The sequence below is a fragment of the Pyrus communis genome, chromosome 1 (genome assembly GCF_041283825.1).
Source record: "Pyrus communis isolate YQ-2024b chromosome 1, ASM4128382v1, whole genome shotgun sequence".
Taxonomy (NCBI): domain Eukaryota; kingdom Viridiplantae; phylum Streptophyta; class Magnoliopsida; order Rosales; family Rosaceae; genus Pyrus; species Pyrus communis.
Genome location: NC_142565.1, coordinates 3,485,695 through 3,508,930, shown reverse-complemented (window position 1 = coordinate 3,508,930; position 23,236 = coordinate 3,485,695). Strand labels below are relative to the sequence as shown.

The 23,236-nt window shown below is 35.6% G+C and overlaps 1 protein-coding gene and 3 pseudogenes across 2 annotated transcripts; 1 reads left to right on the top strand and 3 right to left on the bottom strand.

The window, feature by feature from the left end:
- Positions 1 to 4,361: 4,361 nt before the first annotated feature.
- Positions 4,362 to 5,193, bottom strand: LOC137719566 (21 kDa protein pseudogene; annotated as a pseudogene).
- Positions 5,194 to 7,091: 1,898 nt separating this feature from the next.
- Positions 7,092 to 7,972, bottom strand: LOC137719412 (21 kDa protein pseudogene; annotated as a pseudogene).
- Positions 7,973 to 14,967: 6,995 nt separating this feature from the next.
- Positions 14,968 to 16,959, top strand: LOC137721149 (pectinesterase inhibitor 10 pseudogene; annotated as a pseudogene). Its single transcript, XR_015952285.1, has one exon. The product of XR_015952285.1 is annotated as a pectinesterase inhibitor 10 pseudogene (transcript).
- A 3,932-nt stretch (positions 16,960 to 20,891) lies between these two features.
- Positions 20,892 to 21,767, bottom strand: LOC137720498 (21 kDa protein). Its single transcript, XM_068459573.2, has one exon. The coding sequence runs from the start codon at positions 21,680 to 21,682 to the stop codon at positions 21,095 to 21,097; it is 588 nt and encodes a 195-aa protein (XP_068315674.2). The 5' UTR covers positions 21,683 to 21,767; the 3' UTR covers positions 20,892 to 21,094.
- Between the last annotated feature and the right edge of the window lie 1,469 nt (positions 21,768 to 23,236).

The window sequence follows — 23,236 nt, the reverse complement described above, 5'->3', positions numbered from 1 at the left end:
TTTGGTATGCAGACGGGACGAGACGGGACGGGACAGGACGGAACGGAACGGAACGGAGCGGGAGCAAAGATGCTCTCGGATGGAAACAAGGAGGAAGAAGAAGGAGACGGAGATGTTATAATTTTGTGTTCCACTGATGTGGAACGAGTAGTTCCAGGGGGTGAGGTGGAACGAAAATTCACTCAAAACTCGTCCCGTGGAACAGCTCGTTCCACCTGTTTTAGGCGCACCAAACGTGAGACGGAACGTCTTGTCCCACTCTATTCCGTCCCGTCCCACGTACCAAATGGTACCTTAAGGTTTTAGTCAGCCCTAGTTTGGGGGATGTTTTATTTTATGCTACTTTGGAGACAAAGAACTTGGCTAGGGTTCTTGGAGTTTTTCTACTTTAAGGTGTTTTCAATCATTTTCTTAATAATATTTTCTATGATTTCAATTATGAATATGCGTAACTAATTCCTTTTGCTAGGGCGAAGCCTTGAGCCTTAGCATAAATATGTAATTTTTATTTAATTGCTTATGATTGATTGCATGCATACTTTGAATTATTGATCACCGTGATTAAAACTATCTAATTGTCTTAATGCCTGATCACCATTAGGATCTTTAGAAAAATAATTTGATGCAATTTTGGTCGAAAGGTTCCCTGAAATTGACATTGGCTTCTTGTGATTAATAATTGTAATTTCACTTAAGATGAACACCACATCTTAAGGATTGCATGGTTTTTCAAAGGGTTTTTATAAAGCATAATGAGTCTCTCATGTTCAGATTTGATTTAAACGTCCGGACGGATTGCATGTTAGATATACGTTCTATGTTGGAGGTTCCAAGTAGAATATAAATTAGGAAAACCTAACCTTCAAAGTGGCATGTGTAGATCATAAGTAATTGGTAAAAATGCATAGGATTGCTAGGTGATGGTGGAACCCTAGTGCTTTCTTAATTTGATTTTTCCAAAACAGTTTTTTTTCCCCCTTCATCTTTAATATTGCAGATTAGTTTATTTTTATTAATTATATTCGTTTTAATTTAAGTAGGTTATAAAACCAATCATCACAACTTTGTACTTTACAATAATTAATTGGAATTTGGTTTGTTTCGAATTATTTAATAATCCCTGTGGAGAACGACCTCGCGAGAACCGTTTATACTACAACAACCTTGTCATTCTTGCAAGTAATATAGGAGTTTTTAACCTGTTTGCGTGTGTGATAAAATCCATATCACAAGGCAAATATTACACTGGAGGCTTCTCCTTTGTGGCTCAAATTAGTGATCTAGTAAAACCAACAACATTTCGAAGTGCAGCAACGAATGTCAATTGGAAACAAGCAATGCAAGAAGAGTTTGATGCATTAAAAGGTCAAGGTACATGGAAGCTAGTTCCTCCACCTGCACACAGAGCTATTATTGGTAGTAAATGAGTTTACAAGTTGAAAAAGAATCATGATGGCTCCATTTCAAGGTATAAGGCTAGATTAGTGGCTCAAGCAAATAATCAAGAGCATGGCTTAGATTATTTTGAGACATTCAGTCCTGTTGTGAGACATAACACAGTCAAGTTGATTATTTCTCTTGCAGCTTAGTTTAAATGGGAATTGAGGAAGTTGGATGTCAAGAATGCATTTTTGCATGGTGAGCTGGAGGAAGAGGTGTATATGACACGGCCACAAGACTTTGAGGATCCTACATATCCTGAGTGTGTATGCAAGTTAGTGAAATCTTTGTATGGATTGAAACAAGCACCAAGGCCCTAGAATGCCAAATTCATAGGATATTTGCCTGCAATGGGGTTCTAAATGTCTCAATCTGATACAAGTTTGTTTGTCAAACATGATGAAACTGACATTGTTGTATTGTTGTTATATGTGGATGACATAATACTCACTGGATCCAACAAAGTTAAAGTTCAGGCCATAATTCAGGAGCTTGGGGATGTATTTGAATTAAAAGATATGGGAAGATTGTCCTATTTTCTGGGACTACAAATTGAGTATAAAGACAATGGAGATATTTTCATAAATCAGTCTAAGTATGCAAGAGATTTGATTCACAAAGCTGGAATGAATGGTTGCAAACCTACTACAACTCTATGTAAACCTCATACTCAACTTTTAGCTACTAAGGGTGAGGTTTTGGAAGATCCAAGTGCATATAGAAGTTTAGTTGGTGTTCTACAATACCTAACCTTCACTAGACCAGATTTGTTATATGCTGTGAATATGGCATGTCAATACATAACAAATCCTACTGATATACACTTTGGTCTAGTCGAAAGGATGTTAAGGCATGTTCAAGGAACTGTGAAGTGTGGAATTACATATTCTACATCACAAGACACTTCCATAATTGCTTTTTCAGATTTTGATTGGGCTGCAAACCCAAATACAAGGAGATCTGTCACTAGCTTTGTTCTTTTCATGGGTCAAAATCCTATATCATGGCAATCCAAGAAGCAAGCTTCAGTGTCAAGGAGTTCTACAGAGGTAGAATATAAAGCATTAGCACATTGTGCATATGATGTTGTATGGATAAGGTTGTTATTAAAGGATCTACATCAATTCATTTCCGAGCCACCATTGTTACAATGTGACAATTTATATGCTCTAGCATTATGCTCGAATCTTGTATTTCATAGACGAATTAAACATCTGGACACAGATTTTCATTTTGTTCATGAAAAGGTTCAACAGAAGGATTTAAAGGTTCAGTATGTATCAACTAAGCACCAGACTGCAGATATCTTGACAAAAGGGTTGCATGGTCCTGCCTTTGTTTGCCATTGCTGCAATCTCATACTAGGTTACCCTAGCTGAGATTGAAAAGGGATAATGACAGAGGATGTATTATAACTTAGCATACACCTTCATGCCATATCAGTTATAGTTAGATACACATCAGTTAGTTGGTTAAGTGAGCTAAAAGAAGGGAGAGTGAGTGCTGAGTCGTCATTTGCAAGCTGCTATATATAGCAACCTATGTGTAATAGCTCATTACCGTTACGAGCAATAAAGATCATTCCTTTCTCTATCCTCTCTCTCTCTCTCTCTCTCTCTCTCTCTCTTCATCTTCTTCTTCATTGTTCTTCTGTATTTTCTGATTTCTTTCTGCTATATTCATATGAAGTTTATGATTGTTAAGACCCTTGAAGTGTTATCGTTGCTATAAATAAAAGGTTATGAATGGCAAGTAAATATTCACCAGTGAGATTGCATATATTCTCTGATCTCAAATCGTTTAAAATTTTATTTGATCAACTAAATCATATGAGAGAGGGTGAGCCTTGACGCAACAGAAATGTTGCTTCTTTGTGACCAAAAGATCATAGGTTCGAGTCGTGAAAATAACATCTTTTGCAAAACAAAGATAAGACTGCATACTATATATGTTCTCCCCGACCTTCGCAAAACAAGAAGCTTTATTGACTTGGGAACTGGATCATATGAGAGCCGCCAGAAACTAAGTTGATGAACCCGGCTTCACCTTGTGCTAGTTTGGACCACGTTTCAATTGCATGAAAACGACGTTATGAATGGCTGCCAAAGATGCTGTTTCCTTGTCGGTCCTAACCTTTGTAAATTATTGGAATTTTATCCAAATGCAATTAAAAGCTTTTTTGTATGATATATCTCACCTTGGCACAATTGGGTGTTCTTCTCACTATCTTTATACCATGGCAGAAAATGTGCTATGTCTAGCAAAAAAGTAGAACCATGAGCTTGGGACCTTGACCTACCAGACATCCTCAATTTGACAAACTGATAAGCTTCCTGTCACCAACTCCCAAATCACAAATAAGTCCATAAGTATTCTGGTCTTTCTTTCCCTTCCATTCCTTAATTTCTCATTATCGAAAAGTTTCATATATCGAAATTTCTATCATATGAACATTATTTGAAGCCTTCGATAAACATAAGGGTTTGTATTACAAGCAATTCTCTTAATATATACCTCTACTTAATTAAAGAAACCCAAAAACAAACTGCTGGTCTAGTACATTAAAGACTTTTAGGTTCTTTGTATATATAAAAAGAAAAACGCTCCTAAGCTTTTTTTGTTTAAGATTTTTATTTATTTATAAATATGAGCATCAATTGTGATTTGCTACGCACCTATTAGAAGTGGGTGTACCCTACTAACTCAAGAGTTCGCGGGGGGGGGGGGGGGGGGGGGGGGGGGGGGGTGGGGTGCTTTAATATAACCTTAATATTGAGATGATAATAAATCTCTTGCCCCCTTTACTTAATTTAGTGTTTGAGCTCTCCCAAAACATTTTACTAAAAGTCTTTAATACATGTCAAAATTTGTCTACGTTTCAAAACTTCCTTGTATTTTAGCATACGAAAATTTGCACCATCTAATAAAAATTTATTTATAAATTTATTTATACAATACAAGACCAATTTCTCAACATTTGTAGAGATACGGATATTCACCCAAAAAAAATAAGAGACATGGTACAGTTCAAATGTAGCAACTTATCATACAATATATACTGCTAGCATCTAATTCTTTAAAAATTTATCTATGTACAGTAAACTAGTTGAAAGTTTAACCATGAACTAAGACGTATCTATTGATCAGAGCCAAGGCATTGCTAGTCAATTATGCAATATTCACAACTCTGCCCCTCACAACAGTCTTCAAATTACCGTTCATCCCATTTCCACCAAACCCATCGGAGCATGTTGTCTCATCCGTCAAAGCAGCACCAACCCAAGTTTGCACATCACTTATCATGACCTGAAAATCCGAGCTCCTAAAGTTCCCATCAGCTATGGACCTCTGAATGGCATCGACCGAATCACTTAACTCTTCGATGCAGTCGCTCATGGCTCCGACTTCTCTCGGCTTCATGCCATGACTTTGGGAGAGCTTCGACATCATGGTAGAGGTTGATTTGGCAGAGGCAAGGGTCACGCTGAGGGCTGTGCTGGCCATAAGTTTAGGGCTTGTTTGAATTGCACTTGAATGTCTTGAAGGAGAAGTAAGGCAAAGCTTTGGGTAGGTTGTTGCACTGCAAGATGTTTTCATGAATTCATTGTTGGTTTTTTGTGCAAGGTCTCTTGCTGCTGAGGTTGAAGAGAATATGTAGCAACTAATAAGAAGTGCTACGAGAAAAGATGTGACAAAATGGCTAGAAGATGAGAATGCCATCTCTTTTGTGTCTTTGATTTTGGAGGAAGTGGAGTAGCACCAATTCTAAATAGCACATGGAAAAGTCTTTTTTCGGTCCCAAAAGCTGGAGGCAGGTACATCTGTTTCCTAAACATAATTTCGAGTTGCAAGTTGGTTTTGTTGGTTTCTCACAACTTGCTGCAATTGGTTCAATTGGGGTCTAAACTCCAAAGCAATGTGAAACCAAAGAGCCTTCCTTGAACTTGTCTAAATCATTGTAATCAATCGATCCCAACTTGATCGGTGAGTGAAGGCATTCAACTTGTGCGTAATTTGCATCCGTCTTCCCGCAACTTGAGATTTTCAGTCGACATCTATACAAACAACTCTCTCCTTAAACGTAGCACTTGCGAACGAGATTTAATGCATGGAAGGGTCCAGACTCCACATGGATTTTTCATAGATATATGGGTAATGTTAGGGAGACTACAATTAAGTTATTACTTAAATGTTGATTAACGTACTTATTTTTTATTGGTGACACATCACATAATTTATAATTGTAGTCTAAAAAAATGATATACCTAACATTACTCTAGATATATATCAAAATATCACAACTATCAATCGATAGATATCAGAATTAATCATTGGGATGGTTGAGGGCAATATACATATCAAAGTATAGGAGTGCAACCAAAACAAAAAGGTGGAGGTAGGAGTAAATGGGGACAAAAAAGGAACTGGTGCATTTGATTCTTTTTTGGAGAAATATTAAGGGGACTCTCTCTAAAGTGGAATTCTTCGTGGACTATCTCTTACCTCACAGTTTAACGTCAATTCTTGTGTCAACATAATAAAATGTTGTACCAAAAAAATGAGATGACTAAGAGTCTATGGCAAGTCACCTTGTCCAAAAATTTATCGATGAGTAGACTCTTGTTCCCTATATCTAACTTAATAGGTGCAGCCACTTATTCCAATACAAATCTAGATTATGCAAAGTCCATTAAAAATCAATCATGCAATAAATAAAAGGTTATGAATGGCAAGTAAATATTCACCAATAAGATTGCATATAATTCTCTAATCTCAAATCATTAAAATTGATCAACTGAATCATATGAGAGCCTCCAGAAACCAAGTTGATGAACCCGACTTCACCTTGTGTTAGTTTGTACCACATTTCAATTTCATGAATAACGTTATAATTAAATGGCTGCCAAATCTGCCTTTTCCTTGTCGGTCCTAACCTTTGTAAATTATTGGAATTTTGTGTCGACTATAGTTGACTGACAGCTTATCATTGGCGGCTCATCATAATTGTTAAGAAGGATTGTAATGCAATCATTGTAATAAGTTGAAGAGTTAGTTCAAGTTGGTTGAAAAAGCTTGTGAGCTAAGTAATGTGCTCAACTATATAAAACATTGCAAAACAGATTGTACAATTCATTCAGAAAGAGCAATACAAAAGTTATAATCATTATCCCTCTCCATTCTTCTCCTCTCTGTAAAGCTTCATTCCTTCTGCTTGTTCGTGTTCGATCTTTCTCATTTTCTCATCACAATTGGGTGTTCTTGTTGCCTATCTTTTTACCATGACAGAAAATGGTCTTTCTTTCCTTTCCACTCCTTGGTTTCTCATTATCGGAAAGTTTTTTATTTATCCGAAATTCTATCATATGAACATTTTTTGAAACGTTAGATCAACATAAGGGTTTGTAGGCAAGCAATTCCCTTAATCTGTACAAGTACTTAATTAAAGAAACTGAAAAACTACCTGTTGGTTTATTACATTAAAGAATTTGTCAAATCCTACATGGAAATGCCATTGTGCAATGCATATTTGGCATAAAAAATTACTGTACGAGCTCTCCCAAAACATTTTACTAAAAGTCTTTAATACATGTCCAAATTTGTCTACTTTTCAAAACTTCCTTGTATTTTAGCATATGCAAATTTGCACCATCTAATAAAAATTGAATCCATAAATTTATTTATACAATACAAGACAAATTTCTCTACACTTGTAGAGATACGTATATTCACTCAAATAAAAAATAAGTAACAATCACACGTACAAACCGAATGTAGCAACTTATCTTATCATACAATATATACTGCTGTCATCTACTTCTTTAAAAAATAATCCAAGTACAATAGACTAGTTGACTGGTTTAACCATGAACTGAGGCGTATCTGTTGATCAAAGCTAAGGCATTGCTAGTCAATTGTGCAATATTCACAACTCTGCCCCTCACAACAGTCTTCAAATTACCGTTCATACCATTTCCACCAAACCCATCGGAGCATGTTGTCTCATCCGTCAAAGCAGCACTAACCCAAGTTTGCACATCACTTATCATGAGCTGAAAATCCGAGCTCCTAAAGTTGCCCATCTCAGCTATGGACCTCTGAATCACATCGACCGAATCACTTAACTCTTCGATGCAGTCCCTCATGGCTCCAACTTCTCTAGGCTTCATGCCATGACGTTGGGAGAGTTTTGACATCATGGTAGAGGTTGATTTGGCGGAGGCAAGCGTCACGGTGAGGGCTGTGCTGGCCATAAGTTTAGGGCTTGTTTGGATTGCAGTTGCATGGCTTGAAAGAGATGTAAGGCAAAGCTTTGGGTAGGTTGTTGCACTGCAAGATGTTTTCACGAATTCATTGTTGGTTTTTTGTGCAAGGTCTCTAGCCGCTGAGGTTGAAGAGAATATGTAGCAACTAATAAAAAGTGCTACGAGAAAAGATGTGACAAAATGGCTAGAAGATGAGGATGACATCTCTTTTGTCTTTGAATTTTGGAGGCAGTGAAGTAGTAGTGAAGAGAGTGAAGAGAGTAGGAAGGGAATGATACTAATTTATAGAACCAATTCTAAGAGGCACATGGAAAAGCTCCTTTTTTTTTTTGTGGGGGGGGGGGGGGGGGGGGGGGGGGGGGGGTGGTGGGGTGCCAAAAGCTGGAGATACATCTGTTTTTTAAACATAATATCGAGTTGCAAGTTGGTTTTGTTGGTTTCTCATCAACTTGCTGCACCTTGGTCAGTTGGGGTCTAAACTCTAAGGGGGCGTTTGTTTGCCCTCACTAACTCGGACTGGACTGGACTGGACTAGCTATTAGTCCAATACTGTGTTTGTTCCATGCTGGGACTAACATTAATGAGACTAAAGGGGACTAGCATGGACAAAACCCTTCACTAAGAGGTCTTAGTGAGACCCCCCAATAACCATGGGACTAGTTAAGACTATCCTCTATTTCTCGTCCTTGTCATGCTCAACGACCACTCCCGACAGACTCCTCGTCATCGCCGGTCACCTAGATCAATCATTAACTTCCCGACTCTCTTTCAGATCCATTTCACAACCAACTTTCATATAAAATATACCAAATTGAAGCTGGGAGTGACAAGATTACAATTTTACTTGAATCAAGGGCAAAATGTGGTCGAATGTGGCCAGAAAATGGCCTGGAAGTCTCGGCCTGTTTGGGCTTCTTCAAATTCATGAAAAATTCGAGCATGCAAAGCTAAGATCTCGGTCCAGGGATGGTGATGAATTTTTTGGCGGTGCTAACTTCATCCAATTTAATGAGGGTTGGCCAAAAAACACATCGGGAAACCTGCAACTCGTCGGGAAAATTGGAGACATGAGGTTCCGTTCGAACAACGCATAGCTAGAGAGGGAGGGATGACAGAGAAATAGAGACTGGAATCAATAAGGAGTTTGACCAGGAATGAGAAATAGACATGAATTGAGAGGTCTGAGGGGAAAAAAAGAGGGAGAGGGTGGGACGATGAGAGAAGAGGAGAAGAGTGGGACGGAAATGGTAGGAAAAGATGGAGAAAAATATAAGATCATAATAAAATATTAATAATTTATATATTAAATAAAAAAAATATTAGAATTTGTTATTATCCAGCTTCTTAGTCCAATACTGCACCAAACGCTTCACTAAGTTAGTCCAGTTTAGTCTAGTCTAAGCCAGTCCAGCTTAGTCCTTGAAGCTAATCCAGTCCGAGATAGTCCAGCGCAACAAACGCCCCAAGGAACGTGAAACCAAAAGAGCCTTACTCGAACTTATCAAAATTATTGTAATCAGTTCATCCCAACCAACTTGATCAGTGAGTGAAGACATTCAACTTGTCCATAATTTGCATCTGTCTTCCCGCAACTTGAGACTTTCAGTCGACATGTATACAAATAAATCTCGCTCCTTAAACGTAGCACTTGCGATCAGGGTTTAATGCATGGAAGGGTCCGGACTCCACAGGGATATCGAAAGGAAGATTTTTCTTAGATATATAGGTAATGTTAGGGAGACTATCAATTTAAACCATAATATGTAAGTCATATGGCGTGGTTGTTGATAATTAAATTATTATTTAAATACTTATTAACATATTTATTTTTCGTTAGTAACGCATCACATAATTTACAAATATAGTCTAATAAAATTTATATACTAAACATTACTCAAAATATTACAACTATCAATCGATAGATATCAAAATTAATCATGTGAAATGGTTGAGGGTAATACACATATCAAAGTGCAGATAGGAGTGCAACGAAAACAAAAAGGTGGAGGTAGGAGTAAATGGGGACAAAAATGGAACTCGCACATTTGATTATTTTTTAGAAAAATGCTAAGAGAATTCTTTCAAACGTGAGACTTTCTATAGATTTTTTATCACCTTACAATTTAACATCAATTCTCGTACTAAGATTATAAAATGTTATATCAAAAACATGAGATGAAAGAGAATCTACGAAGAGTTGCCCTACCCAAAAAATTTATCTTTGAATAGACTCGCGTTCCCAATATCTAACTTAATAAAAGGTGCAGTCTGTTATTCCAATACAAGTTTAGATTATGCAAAGTCCAGAAAAAATTAATCATGCAATAAATAAAAGGTTATGAATGGCAAGTAAAATATTCACTAATGAGATTGCATATAATTCTCCAATCTCAAATCATTTAAAATTTTAATTGATCAACTGAATACGAGAGCCGCCAGAAACCAATTTGATGAACCCGACTTCACGTGCTAGTTTGGGCCCAATTTGGCTTCCAGAGCTACCCTTTCCTTGTCAGTTGTCAGTCCTAATCTTTGTAAATTATTAGAACCTTATGATGACTATAGTTAGACTGACAGCTCATCAATGCCAGCTCATCAAAATTGTTAACAAGGATTGGATGATGTAATAAGTTGAATGGTTGGTTAAGAGAAATTTTTAGTTATAACAAGAATACGGATGATATATCTTGTGTTTTTATGTAAGTAGTGAGAAATTTTATTTTTTAAATTATTAACTTTTTAATACACAAGTCTCACCATTTATATAGCGATATGTGGTGTACCATCCCCTGTGATGGTCACACTGAAAAATCTCTTATTAGCTAGAGTTGGTTGAGAAAGCTTGTGAGCCAAGGAATGTGCTCAACTATATAGAACACTGTAATGTGCTCAACTATATAGAACACTGTAAAACTATGGTGAAGAGTGTGAAGAGAGTAGGAAGGGAATGACACTAATTTATAGAACCAATTCTAAAAGGCACATGGAAAAGTCTTTTTTGGGCCCAAAAGCTAAAGATACATCTATTATTTAACATAATATCGAGTTAAAAGTTGGTTTTGTTGGTTTCTGATAGGGATTTTACCACACGCTCAAAATGGTTAAAAATTCTTATAATACTTGCAAGAATGACAAGATTATTATATTATAAACAGATCCCGCAAGATCGTTCTCCACAAAAATTATTAAATAATTTGAAGCAAACGAAATTCCAATTAATTATTGTAAAGTAGAAAGCTGAGATGATTGATTTTATGACCTAGTTAAATTAAAACGAATTTATTAATAAAAGTAAACTAATCTGCAATATTAAAGGTGAAAAAGGAGGAAACAGTTTTGTAGAAATCAAATTAAGAAAGCACTAAGGTTCCGCCGTCACCTTAACAATCCTATATAGTTCTCTCAATTACTTATGACTTATACATGCATATTTCAAATGTTAGATTTTCCTAATATATGCCTACTTGGACCCCCAACATAGAGCGTTTATCAAACATGCAATCCGTCTGTGGTATTCAGATCAAATCTAAAAATGTATGACTTATTAAGTTCCGTGAAACCTTTTGACAAACCATGCAACCCTCAAGACGTGGTATTCATCTTAAGTGAACTTGCCCATATTAATCACAAGAAGCCTTTGTCAATTTTAGGGACCGACCTCTAACCAAAATTGCATCAAATTACTTGTCTAAACATCCTAATGGTGATCAAGCATCAAGACAATTAGATAGTTTAACCCAGTGATTAATAATTCAAAAACTTGCATGCATGTAATCATAAGCAAATTGAAGAGAAACTACATATTCTTGCCAAGGCTTGTGGCCTCACCCTAGCAAAAGAGAATTAGTTACGCATAATCATAATAAAAATCATAAAGTTCTTTATTGAAATAATAAAAGATTGAAAACACCTAGAATGGAAGAAGTCTGAAAATCTCTACGCTTGGCCAAATTCCTCTCTTCAAGAACGCACAGAGAAGAAATTTTTTAAAGAATGAAGCCGGCCAAGCTTATTTAACCTAGCAGAAATTAAATTCTCCTAATAAAATGTCTTCCAATCCAACTAGGAAACTAAAAACTAAAATAAAATATGAAACATAACCCTAAATTAAATGGTAAAATTCACCTAAAATCTGAACAACCACGTTTTGGACCCCTAAACTGCTCCAAAATCGACCCAATATAGCTGGATCTAAGGTTTTGAATATTTTGAACACTTTTCCAGAAAGCCACAAACCCATCAGAGGTCCTCTCAAGCTCCAAAAACGCAATTTAAGCCCAAAAACGTTATTTTCCAGTACTACGCACTGCTCCTTTATTCCGTCGCCAGAAAATAACCACTTAGTCGAAAAATCCCAAATTTTGATACGAACACGCCAAGAGACACACGAACGTCTTCCAATTTGAATCACTCCAAAAATTCATCCGTTTAATCATGTTTGCTCCAGAGGAAGTCCGATGTCCTATATTAAAAATATAAATCAAAGTATCAAAATTCTACCAAAATAATTACTAAAACATACTAAAAATAAGATGAAATATATACTATGAAATTGACTCATCAGTTTCTCATCAACTTGCTGCAATTTGGTCAATTGGGGTCTAAACTCCAACGCAATGTGATCCAAAGAGACTTACTCGAACTTATCTAAATCATTGTAATCAATCGATCCCAACTTGCTTGGTGGGTGAAGGCATTCAACATGTGCGCTGTCTTCCCGCAACTTGAGATTTTGAGTCGACGGGTATACAGATAAATCTCTCTCCTTAAACGTAGCGCTTCTGAAAGAGATTTAATGCATGGAAGAGTCCAAACTCCACATGGATATAATAAGCAGCTGATATATGGATAATGTTGACGAGACCATCAATTTAAGTACTGTAAACTGTGTAACGTGGTTGTTGATGATTTGATTATTACTTAAGTATTGATTAATGTGCTTATTTTTTATTTGTGACATATCACATGGTTTACAAATGTGTCTAAGAAATGGCTTATCTAACATTACTCTGAATACATATTGGATAATGCTAAGGATAACAAATTTACAAACTAAATAATGTATCACCAATAAGAAATGAGCATGTTAATCAACACTTGAGTAATAATCCAATCACCCACATCATCCAAATCTAGCATTACCCATATTGAAAGAGTAATGTTAGGAAGAATAATTTGTAGACAAAATTTGCAAACTAAATTTTGTCTACAAATTTAATCTCCCTTACGTTACTCATAACAAAATATCACAACTTTCAATCGATACATATCAAAATTAATCATGCGGGAGGGGCACTAGATAAACAAACAATAAAGCTAAAATCAGGACATCTTTGAAATTAGCCATGGTTCGTACAAACTAATTAAAAAAAAATTCAGATTGGATTCAAGTAAAGATATAACAAAGAAAATATATATTCATAATGAATGAGTTTATACTTAGATTTGGCTCGCTTTGATTTAATATTGTAGCTTTGTTGTGACTTTGTAAATGCATAGTAAAAAATGAACTGATTAGTGGCTTCGCTACAACAATCTACTTTTTAGAGGCAGAAAAGACTCATAAACGTTTTTCAGCTTGTTCTGAAAATCATCGTGTGATTTAGAAATCAAACTTAAAAAATGTCCTCTAGAATACGAGTATGTAATAACTAACTTAATAAAAGGTGCAGCCGCTTATTTCAATACAAATTTAGATTATGCAAAGTCCAAAAACATGCAACGAACGAAATAAAGAAAATAATTTGTGGCCCAAATAAAGAAAATAGATGTAATTAATTTAGGGATCTTCTCAATTGTGGCCCAAGTTCACTCAAAAACTATAGAAGTGACTCCAACTTCTAATCACCTGCATATAAAAAAACAGCCTGATACCAGAGAAGGAGATTCGATCAGGATTTAACAAAACTCAAATAATAGAAAAGAAAAAGAAGGTATAGCATTATAAATATATAAAAAAGACTTAAAATATAAATTAATTATCTGAATAAGAAACCCGGACTTTATAAGTACAGTTGTTACTTGGAACAGAGGCCAAATAATTGGAATGGAAACACAAACACATGAATTGTGGAACTGGAATCTTAATTGTATGTTAATAATAATTCACTCGAAAATTATGGTGCTGCAAAGTGGGAATATTAATTTAATTATTTTTTGCCATCTTTCAAAAATGTCCAAGAAGCAACAATCACCGGAAATTTTCTGAAGAACATATTTTTCCAAAGGCAGAAAGCTAAAATCATGAAAAATAAGAGGTAAACATGATATGTACAAAGTTGTCAGGGACCTGACCTCTATGTCAAGAACTCTCTGTTTAATTATTTTCTTGCACAGGTTGCGGTAGGGGTTTTGTGCTTTAATTTATTTTCCTTTATGTTTATTTTTGGCTGCAAAAGCTTCTTGTCTTTTGTTTTTGGAACGATTAAGGGAATTGAAACATTACCCTAATCCTCATTAAAAAATTTATAATTAATGATGGTCATCACAATAATGGGAAGAAAAAAAACACAAATCCTTGCTTAATTTCTTTCATAAATCATGTGATGATAATACTTGCATCCTCTTTGAGGATGAGCTCATTCCTCCACTTGTAATAACGTATCTTCAATGTGAAATTTCATACTCAGAATTGATCAATCTCTCAATCTTCATTTGAAGATCATCCTTAAAAAACATCATTCGAATCGATGATCATTCAGTCATTATCAAATTAATAAATCAATGTGTATATACCAAGTACCACATTTATGATGAAATGTTGATTTTGTAAAGATAATCTTTAAATGAAGAGTAAAAGACTAAATAATTACTGATTTGAATGATTTTTTGTAGAAATAATTTTCAAATGAAGATTAAGAGACTAATTGATTTTGTTATGAAATTTTTACGTTGAAATACGTTATTTATAAGTAAGAGAATGTGAAATTAACATTAACTATCGATTGAGAAGTTAACATTACAAGAGGGATGCACACATTATCCTCATGTGATTGAGAAGTTAGCATTAACAGGTAGACTTGATCGGTTGCTTTGCACGTTGATCGAGGTGGATGCTCCATATCTAGTTTTAATCGATCAGTTGCTTACGTAAATGACCACATCCACAGGTCCTCCACATCAACCGCCCAGGAACATCGCCGGTCGTCCAGCAGAGTTTCGCGCTAGTCTACTATGCGTTGCATGCAGTATGCAGACCCCATGTGTCATGCGCGCACGTTCGTCTTGTAGGGTTTTGACTCTGTATGCAGTATGCAGAGTGTCCACATGCGATTGGGTAGGGTAGGCATCACATATCAGGATCCACATGTGATTGGGCAGGGTAGGCATCACATATCGTAGCTCCACATAGCAACCTTCAACCTCACGCAAGCAGCGGCAAGTCCACCCATCCGCCACGTAATTTTAACGAAAAACTTCCAGTACTGTTTATTTTTAAAAAAAAATATTATATTTTTACACTAAAAAAATCAATCATGATACTATTCACTTTACCCTTTATTTTGTCATTATCGTTAAAACTCAAAGTTTTCAAGTCATTTTCATTAGTTTTCCTTAGAATTAAAGTTAAAAACAGAGTCGTCCCTTCGGATGATAGACTTTTCAGTGTGATCGGAATACGAAATGATACATCATATGTCATTATAAAAGTGAGATATGTGTGTTGAAAAGTTAATAACTTAAAAAATAAATTTTTCCACCAATTACATAAAAACACACGGTATATTATTCATTTCCAATCACAATAAAACATTTCTCCTCCCAGAGAAAAGGCTGATTAATTATATACCTTTTAATAAAAATTCATTTTCCCCCTCAACTCTTCTAAATAAAAAATTCCCGCTCAACATTTTCTCTCATTTTGTTTGTCAGCTAAAGTGTCAAGTTCGTGGTCATTCCGTTGGGTTGTTGATTGGTCATGGTTTGAACTTTGACATGATTCACGTGTTACCAATTCTCGCAGAACACTAACATAAGGCTTTTGTTACGTGTATTAATTTGAGTTTTTAAAAAGACTAAACATGCTTATAAATTACAAAAATGTCTCTAATCATGATTGAAATAAAATGTTTCTAAATTCAAAAAACATACTTGAACTAAATTGTGGAAGAATGATATGACATGGTATGAGCTTATATTTCCATTGTTTTCAGTCGTGTTTTTCATTATATTAGCTCTTTCATATTTCTATTATTTTAATGGGTCTACTGCAAGATCTAAAATGTACCCTCAAGCTAGCGAATGAACATGTACCCTAATTTGGATTTATAAAATGGCTAGCGTGGACTTTATTTATTTTATTTAATTTTAAAAAACGCTTGGAGTTTCAAAGTCACCTGAGAGGTGCCTATAAATTTGTATTGGCATCCCATCACACACAAACCCATCAATCCAAGACAACAAAAATGGGTGCTCAAACTTTCACAACCCCAACTTCAAACTCACACCATGTTCTCACATTTCTTCTCCCAATTCTTCTACTCATCATCATGACAAACATGCAAACAACCGTCGCAACCTCCTCTTCCTCTCAAACCTACAAAACCTACGTCAAAACCGCCTGCAATTCAACCACATACCCACTTATTTGCTACCAATCCCTTTCCTCGTACGCTTCCAAAGTCAAATCTAACCCTCGAAAGCTTTGCATCTATGCCCTCTCCGTGACCCTACAAGCATCGAAAAACGCCTCTTCTGCCGTGTCAAAACTGTCTAAGAGGGGAGGACTAACCCCAACGGAGAAAGGGGTCATTAACGATTGCTTAGAAAATATTAAGGAATCCATCGACGAGCTAAAAGATTCGGTCAGTTCAATGAACAATTTGGGGGTCAAGGGTGCTGAGGTGCAAGCTCAGTTAGATGATATTAAGACTTGGGCCAGTGCCGTCATCACAGACGACGTTACTTGCACTGATGGATTCGATGGTCTGAAGGTAAGCACGGCGGTTAAGACCCCCATCAACAATAGCATTGTGTATGTTGCTAGGTTAGCTAGCAATGCTCTGTCGCTCATCGACAGCCTCAGCTACTAGTGCAATTAATTAAAGCACCCTTGCAATTCCTTGACTCTATCTATTTTCTTTTTGGTATTTAACTTTATATTGATGATAGTTTATAGATTGTTACAATTTCTGTTGTGGTTGTTTATGTAATTAAAAGCTGTTTGAAATGGTTTTGCTGTAATTTGCTGGAAGAGTGGTGTGTATAATACTATTATTATATGTAATATGTTAAGGGCGAGCTTTGAGAAATATAATTTTTTGAGCAACCAATAAGCTAAGCCGCACGTTGAAGATCCAATCTCATGACCCATAAGGCCATAATATCTCGATCGATAGAACTTGGATTTCCCCAGCTGTCTTATACAATTTATTTCCGGTATACATACTTTCCATGCATGTGTATCACCAGAACAAAAAAAAAATGAACAGATTTAATTCCCATTCCAGTTCCCATGAGAGTTACAATGATGGTGAATCACACAATGGTGACTAAGGAGAGGCTGAAATGCCTCTGTGAGTCTTCCCGATCTCCGAAAAAGTAGACTAATGTAACAACACCACCAGATAGTCCATTTTTAAAATGATTTTCACAATGAAGAATGGATGAAGATTCCAAGCATGCCTTAATGCTTTGTTATAGTTTAAGGAAAAGATTTTCATACATATTTTTTTTAGCCTTTAATCAAATAAAACAAAGAAAAAATGTAAATAAACAAAAATGTATGCAAGAAGAATAAGAGGGCAAAAATCATTTCTCTATTTCAATTATGGATCGCTCGTCGTGCCAATTGTTACAATGAACGGATAGTTATTACCCAATTTTAATTTCCTAATTTACCAATATTATATTAAAAGTCAAACATAACAAAGGAACACATGTTCGTTTTGTTTGGAGGTAGATATGGCTATGGAAGATGGAGAACATACACTAAGACGGGTTTGAAAGCAAGACTTCTTCATTTTTACGTATATATTGTTCTATATTGGTTTGTATTCGGCAGTTTTGGGTTTTTTATTCTGGTTATGTCCGCGAAATTTTAAATAAGCAAATTTTAATCTCTCTTGGAATTTTGACTAAGTAATATATTGCTTCTTTTATTGTTGTGGTTCCTCTAAGACTGAGAGTTGGGGTTTCAAACTTTTTTCTATGCAGAGTTTTATGCTTCATCTTTGTTGTGGAGTTGGCCGCGGGATTATGTAATTTGTGGTTCGAAAGTGACTCTTGCAGTGTGATCTCCTACTTTTCTTCGGTATTTTTTCTCCTCCTTTGGCAGCTTTAGATTTGTTGAAAAAATTCTTCCCTTTTGCAAAACATGGTTTTCCTTGTCTCATATTTTTGAAGAAGAAAATGAGGTTGCTGATAAATTAGCTAATTTAGGGTTGGATGCGAGTATGCATGTAATAATCTTGAAGGTTGGGGTGGAGCAAATCCCAACTAAAGTAGTTTTTACGTTTAGTCTATAGCTCGCTTGGAAGAACAATTAAACAGAAGGCGCACATGAATTATAATTATACACACAAACATTAGGTGTTGGGTTTCAAACCATGTGTTCCGCGGTCGAAATTTTTTCCTCTTCTAAATTATTGTAATAGTTTTGAACCCTTCTTCCTCCCCTTAATAATAATAAAATTTAAAAATATATGAATAAAGCAGCTAGCTATATATACACATGTGATGACAAATGAATGTGATATTGATATCACATTTTTCTTTTAGTATTAACATTTTAAATTTTCACCAAAGTTTAGGTTTAATCATAAATCAATTAATAATATATATGAAGGATAATTTAATTATTTAATTACAAGCACATGTATGATTTTTTTTCTTTTACAAATGTGGTTCACACTTAATAAATTATCTCTTTTAGAGAAACTTTGGATTGATCACGCACTTCTCATTTTCCTTACATTTGATTCACTTGTAATTTTTTCGATCTAGAAATTTATAAAAAAAAATAATGTAAAAAGTTACACATGTAGAAATAATAATGAGTGCGGAAATCGTCACTAATGTGGACATATACCTTATTGTTCAGATGGAATTGAAAATTGATACAATCTACAATAATACAGGTATGGGAGTGATCACATGGAGAGAATGTATGAGTAAGGTCATAATCTTAATTATTTCAAGTCCTTTCAACCTTGTGAAATTATTACTAATGGAGTTTAGAATCTGTTAAATGACTTTCGTGAAATTAATCAAAATCGTTTGATTTCATCAGCGCTACTGCCCACCCATGCATCCTGCTGCCTGGTGCCTGCAGAACATCATTTTGGAAGTTTGGAACCATGAAGAGCCAAACATCATTAATACAATATTCATGAATTTTTTTCACTCATTAATTTTGATAACATTGGTATGCTAATACACTAAATGGTAGAAAAATAAATTAATATCAAATTTGCTATTTACAATATTCAAATTTAAAACCTTATCATACTTATAAACAAAAGAGTATCACAACTTCACAAGGCCATGGTTTAAGTAAATTTTTTTTTTCATTTGATTCCATTCAAACAGAAATATCTTACATGCCTGCAGTATGGCGTGGCGGTGTGGCCTGACTGAACAGTGCCATGATAATTAACTGATAAGTGATGGGTGCCCATGCCCATCGCGACTTGCGTGGATACCTGGACGAATAGATTACGGCTTCGAGAAGCAAACTGTTTTTTAGGAAAAGACTAAAGTTCCGGAGATGCTGTTAGGGTAGCATCACACATAGATCCAATCCAAGAGTTAGTTTACCTGAATTTGTTTATTATTGTGTAGTCAAAGACTTGAACTAAATAACCCCTTTCACTCATGGGAAGACGCTACAATAAAATTACAGACTGACAAATAATTTAAGAAAGGAAAAAAATGGTCCCCAAATCTTCATTGGTGGCTTCCCAACGCAATCGATATTATACAGTACGGAGTCAATTCGTGGGCCAAATATTTGTGCTTAAACCATCTCCGATCGATTCGGCTAAAAAATTATAAAGTTAAAAATAGTTAAAAATAACACAAAAATAGTTTTCAACTAAAGTTTAGATCAAAGAATTTGTGGGTCTCACCGGGCCAAAACCACCAAATCAGGCCAATGGGCTGGCCATTTCCAACCAGCTAACCAGCCAGCCCGATGAGTCCAACCCACTTTTTTTTTTTGGACGAATTTTTTTCATACATTATTTCTCACATACTTTTCGTCATTACATACTATCTTATCTCGTTTTATTTCAATTATTTACATTCTGTTCTCTTCCAATAATCTTTTCCTTTAATTTTTTCAATAATTTTCAAATGATCACCCCTTCAATAATTTTCTAATATGTTCAAAAATTTTATTTTAATATGATAGTTTAATTTAATTAACTATATTAATTTAACTAAAATAATAAATTATGTTTGGTTTATAATCTTTTGACCCATTCTGTTGAGATGGTATAAAATATGATATGACATTGTTTATTAAAATATAATTTCTTACCGAAATATAAGGCTAAACTTGACCTTTTACCTTCGATTAGAAATGGTCTTGTAGGCTTATAGTCCATGGTCAGGTAATCATGTTCTCGTTCACGTGGTCTTCAGTCATCCAAGGCCAACAAGAAACCTCGACAGGCGCCGGTCGCCGCTCTCACCTGCCTGCGGTCTTACGCCCACTCACGTGCTCACCGCCACTGGCGAGTCCCGACAAACAACCCCACCGCCTCTCTCCCCCCACCACCGTCTGCTCCCTTTAACATTTTCACACTTATCCTATTTCATTTATTTTCCTACCCACTCTCTACTCAGTCCTCATCCAAACATATATATTGTTAATTATTGCCTTGCATCGCCGCCATGACTCACGACGAGTAAAGGTATATAGGTACAAAATAAAAAGTAAAAATTAGTTGATATTTAGTAATAATAAATCCGTTATCTCCCTTTAATCAAGGATCCCTTTTGTCACTTAAAAATGAAATATTAAGCCGCTTCCGTTTTTTGACTTCTTTCCACCGTCAATTACGCAAAAAAGTTGATTTTAGTGTCTATCGGTCAATAAAAAGAACCCAACTTTTCCTGATACCTGCTTTTATTTTAAATTTCGGCTATGCCAAACTAAACTAGTACTAAGTTCAATTTATCCCTTCAATCAAGGATCTTATGGCTAGCTTGTCCAGAACAGGTTTAAATAAGTTACAAAAGATAGACACCAAAAGCAGCAGGCTGCATAGCTTCACATATGGAAGATCCAAAGCACTTGATCATATCTTACATATCTTTATATATATATATATATATATATATATATATATATATTATATATCATACTGAATATACCAAACTATACATTAAAACTAAACAACATCAACAGTTCTCAAAAAAAGAAAAAACAAAAACGCAGTAGCTCATCAGTTCTTGCCAGCAAACCGGTTGCACAAGGCGAGTGCATTACTAGTGCACTGAGCAACGTTAAGCACCTGAGCTCTAACGGAGGATTTGATCTTGCCGTTCAAGGCCTTCCCGGAGAACCCATCAAGACACGTATTATCATCAGTCAAAGCAGCACTGACCCAAGTCTCCACATTGCTCATGTGCCACAAGAAATCCTGACCCTTGGATTTCCCCATGTCCTTCAGCTCCGTCACCGACTTGCTCAGCCTGTCCACGCTGTCCCCCATCTCTTCCAAGCAGTCCTTGATGGCTCCGTACTCTCTGGATTTTAGTCCCTTAAACTTGGCCAACTTGGTCACGAATGTTTTCGCGCTCTTTGCTCTTGTAAGGCTGACGGACAAGGAGGCCTGGGCCAGCTGGCGGGGGCTTTGCTGGATAGATGTGGCGTAGGAAGAGAGAGATTGGATGCAGACTTGTGGGTAGGTGGTTGCCCTGCATGAGGTTTCGATGAAGTTTGTAGTAGTTGTGGTGGATGCAGATTTGGCTGTGCCAACAAGGTAGAAGATGGGAAGAAGAAGAAGCAAGATAACTGAGGCTCTAGCCATTGAAGGAAAGTTGGGAATTTGGAGTGGGATTGGACTCGGAAAAGGTTGAGACTTGAGAATGCGAAATGGGAGTGAAAGGATTGCGTATTTATAGAGGCGTGACACTATTTTTTTTAACACTACGTTTCATCTTATACACGTTGCTCTTTATTTTAGTTTATTTATTTATTTTTATTTGTTTAGTCTAAAGATCACAAAACAATAAAGTGTGACATGAAAGGACATAAATGTACGGAAATTAGTCGTTTACATATAAAATGTATAATTAGTTGGAAAAATTATTACTTTACGTTAGGTTGTACTAATTAGTTGACACCGTGTAACAATCTGTGTACTAGATTCATTCTTTGTAGTTTTATTTCTTTGGTGTTTCGAGATGTCAAAATTTCATCTGACGGTAAAAAATTATTATAATTTTTAAAGAATCAAAACAAATGGGTTGTTGAATGAAATTTCAAAAATTCAAATTACCAGATCTGATGATTTTAGTAAAAGAGATCTGAAGATGATCTCTTTTTATAAATAAAGGACTTCTGATTTTATATATATCTTTGTCAACTTCGTGGAAACTAAGGCACATGACCATTCGTACTTTTCAAACTCGTATGTATAAATTACCTAATGTTTTGTCGACCAACGTGACATAGTTTCTATTTTTTATGGGTACAAATCCAGTAAGCTTTGGAAGTTAAGTGGGATCCACATATTATCTAGAGGATGCGAGTTGATTCGGGCCAAAACTTGAAAGAAAATTAATGTCCCACATGCGATACGCAAAATCTAAACAAGAAAACGTGATTGGGGCATAGATTATGGAAAGGGATCCTCTGCACGAATTCTTTCCATCAAATTCACATAATCAATTAATCAGGGTTCTTGAAATTTAATTTAATGACTATAATTAGTGAATTATTTTAAAAGTTATAATAACTTTAACGGTTGAATTAAATTTCAAAATACGTAAATTAAATAATTGGATGAATTTGATGGAAGAAATTCAGAAATTATCACTTTCCATAGATTATTTGCACTTCCTTGAATTATGCAGCAGGACTTAGGGAATTGTTTAAAGATAAGCTGCCAAAGTGTGACACTAATCTCTAGTGAACTGCTGACTTTTCTATAATTTCTGCGCGTACTTCCTCTTCTCAACCGATGCATGTTAAGCGGCAACTATTTGGGTTCCCTTTTTACCTAATTCAAAGTCATCAATGGAAATATAACAAACTAACAAACTAACTTCAAAGAAAAATTAAAAACAAACACATAAACAAAAAGAAAAAACCGATGAAAACTAAAGTGATAATTTTCTCCATTAGACTGTATTAGTGTTGACCCTAAAAATTACAAAGCATACGCGGCGCGCATGCCGAATAACTAATAAGCTAACTACGTCCTTCGGTTGAATGTGAAGCGTGCCAACTCGTCGGCCGAGGAGTAAAATTTGTTGATGTTGTGTTGAGCGCGTTGCTGACTTCTTTATCTTGCGATTGCGGCCGAGGAAGGAACAAATCTCGGCCTTTGGATTCTCGAGCCTGAAGACAAGGCTGCTAG